At 41.3% G+C, this 1,659-nt stretch overlaps 1 protein-coding gene across 1 annotated transcript; it reads right to left on the bottom strand.

The window, feature by feature from the left end:
• Positions 1 to 1,052: 1,052 nt before the first annotated feature.
• Positions 1,053 to 1,412, bottom strand: LOC138892397 (uncharacterized). The gene has a single exon (XM_070176108.1). The coding sequence runs from the start codon at positions 1,410 to 1,412 to the stop codon at positions 1,053 to 1,055; it is 360 nt and encodes a 119-aa protein (XP_070032209.1).
• Positions 1,413 to 1,659: the final 247 nt, after the last annotated feature.

Here is a 1,659-nt window from a genome sequence, read left to right as displayed (position 1 = left end):
ATCCTAAGTTTACCCAAATGAGCTCAACAATCTTCCCACTACCCTTGATGGTACATACATGTAACGTAAACAACTCCCACACCCAAAAATTGCTTAGCTTATTTCCTATTTTCAGTTAAAATCACGAAATTGAGAGCTATGGAGTAGAACCTTGCCTCTAGGATGAAGACCTAGTGAGTTATTCTTGTAAATTCTTCAATTTTGAGCAAGAATTGATGAATTATGAGCTTATTAAATTCCCTTCTAACTCTATTTCACTCCCTCTATCTGGAAATATGTGTTTTAACCTTCTAAAATGATCCCCAAGGTTGTTTTATAAGAATGGGGTCGGGTTCGAAAATTAGAAAAAATAAAATCGCGATGCATATCTGCGGTCGAAAAATGGACCGCATAATGGCCCTCTGGAACTGGGCACTCCTACCTCACTCTGCGACCGATCTACGGTCGCAGAATGCACCACAGAACTGCTCTCTGGAATATTTTTGTGTTGGGTATTGGGTCATGCGGCCCGCAAAATGATTATGCCGCTGCATAATGGACCGTAAAATGGCCCAAACATTTGCCCAGATTTCTACCTCAGTCTGCGGCAGATCTGTGGTCCGCAGATCAGTTCTGCAACTTCAGAATGGGCCACAGAAATGCCCTGCACTTGCAACAAATTTTCTTCAACTCCCCAACGCAATGTTCAACCCAAAAAGTCTACTTCGGCACCATGAAACTCCGGGTTTTAGGGAAAATATTACCAGGCCTTACATCCTCCCCCGCTTAAGATCATTTGTCCTCGAATGAGGGCCAAAATCCGCCATTAGAAACCAATGTAACTTAACTTCTATAACACATCAACAGTTCTAACTTTTGATTAACTCCCCAATTTTCCAAAATTTTTGAAAGAGTTTCCCCTATAACTGGGCTTATCTACTTGCCCGAGAATCCCAGAAACCAACCCTAACAACACAACCACAACACAACAATGTATAACAATATGGAAACAACACCGGCAACATCACCATAAACATCAATTAGCTCTTAACATCATGGATACGATTACATAGCTATTCAAATAGATTAGGGTACTTCTTCTTTTTCTCTTCCTCGGCCTCCCAGGTGGCCTCTTCGACTTGTTGGTTTTGCAATAACACTTTCACTAAGGAAATCTCTTTATTCCTCAACTTTTGAACTCGCCTATCAGGAATGGCAACTGGAATTTCATCATTAACATCAGTAGTCTCAATTGGATCAATAAGCGGCGGATCTTCAATCACCTTCTTCAACATGGATACATGAAACACCGGGTGCACTAAAGACATTTCTGGAGGTAGTTCTAGCATGTAAGCCACCTGGCCAATCCTCTGAATGATTCTATATGGTTCGACATACCCTGTACTCAATTTCCCATTCTTACCAAACCGCATTATACCCTTCATAGGGGAAACCTTCAAGAATACCCAATCATCTTCTTTTAACTCCAAATCCCTACGACGTATATCCAAATAGGACTTCTGACAACTCTGCGGCAGTTCTCAACTGTTCTGTAATAATCTTAACCTTCTCTAGAGTCCTGTAGATATAAGTCTACATCGGCACCACGAAACCATGCATTTTAGGTAAACTTTTACGGGGCCTTACACTTGTTCCACTAGTACTTGTTCAGTTCAGCAC

This window comes from Nicotiana tomentosiformis, chromosome 5 (genome assembly GCF_000390325.3).
Source record: "Nicotiana tomentosiformis chromosome 5, ASM39032v3, whole genome shotgun sequence".
Classification (NCBI taxonomy): domain Eukaryota; kingdom Viridiplantae; phylum Streptophyta; class Magnoliopsida; order Solanales; family Solanaceae; genus Nicotiana; species Nicotiana tomentosiformis.
Note: the sequence above shows the minus strand (reverse complement) of the source record. Positions and strands in the feature narration are given on the sequence as shown.

Bases quoted from the DNA above. Each gene is read 5' to 3' on its own strand.
- LOC138892397 (XM_070176108.1), bottom strand. From the start codon at position 1,412: ATGCGGTTTGGTAAGAATGGGAAATTGAGTACAGGGTATGTCGAACCA.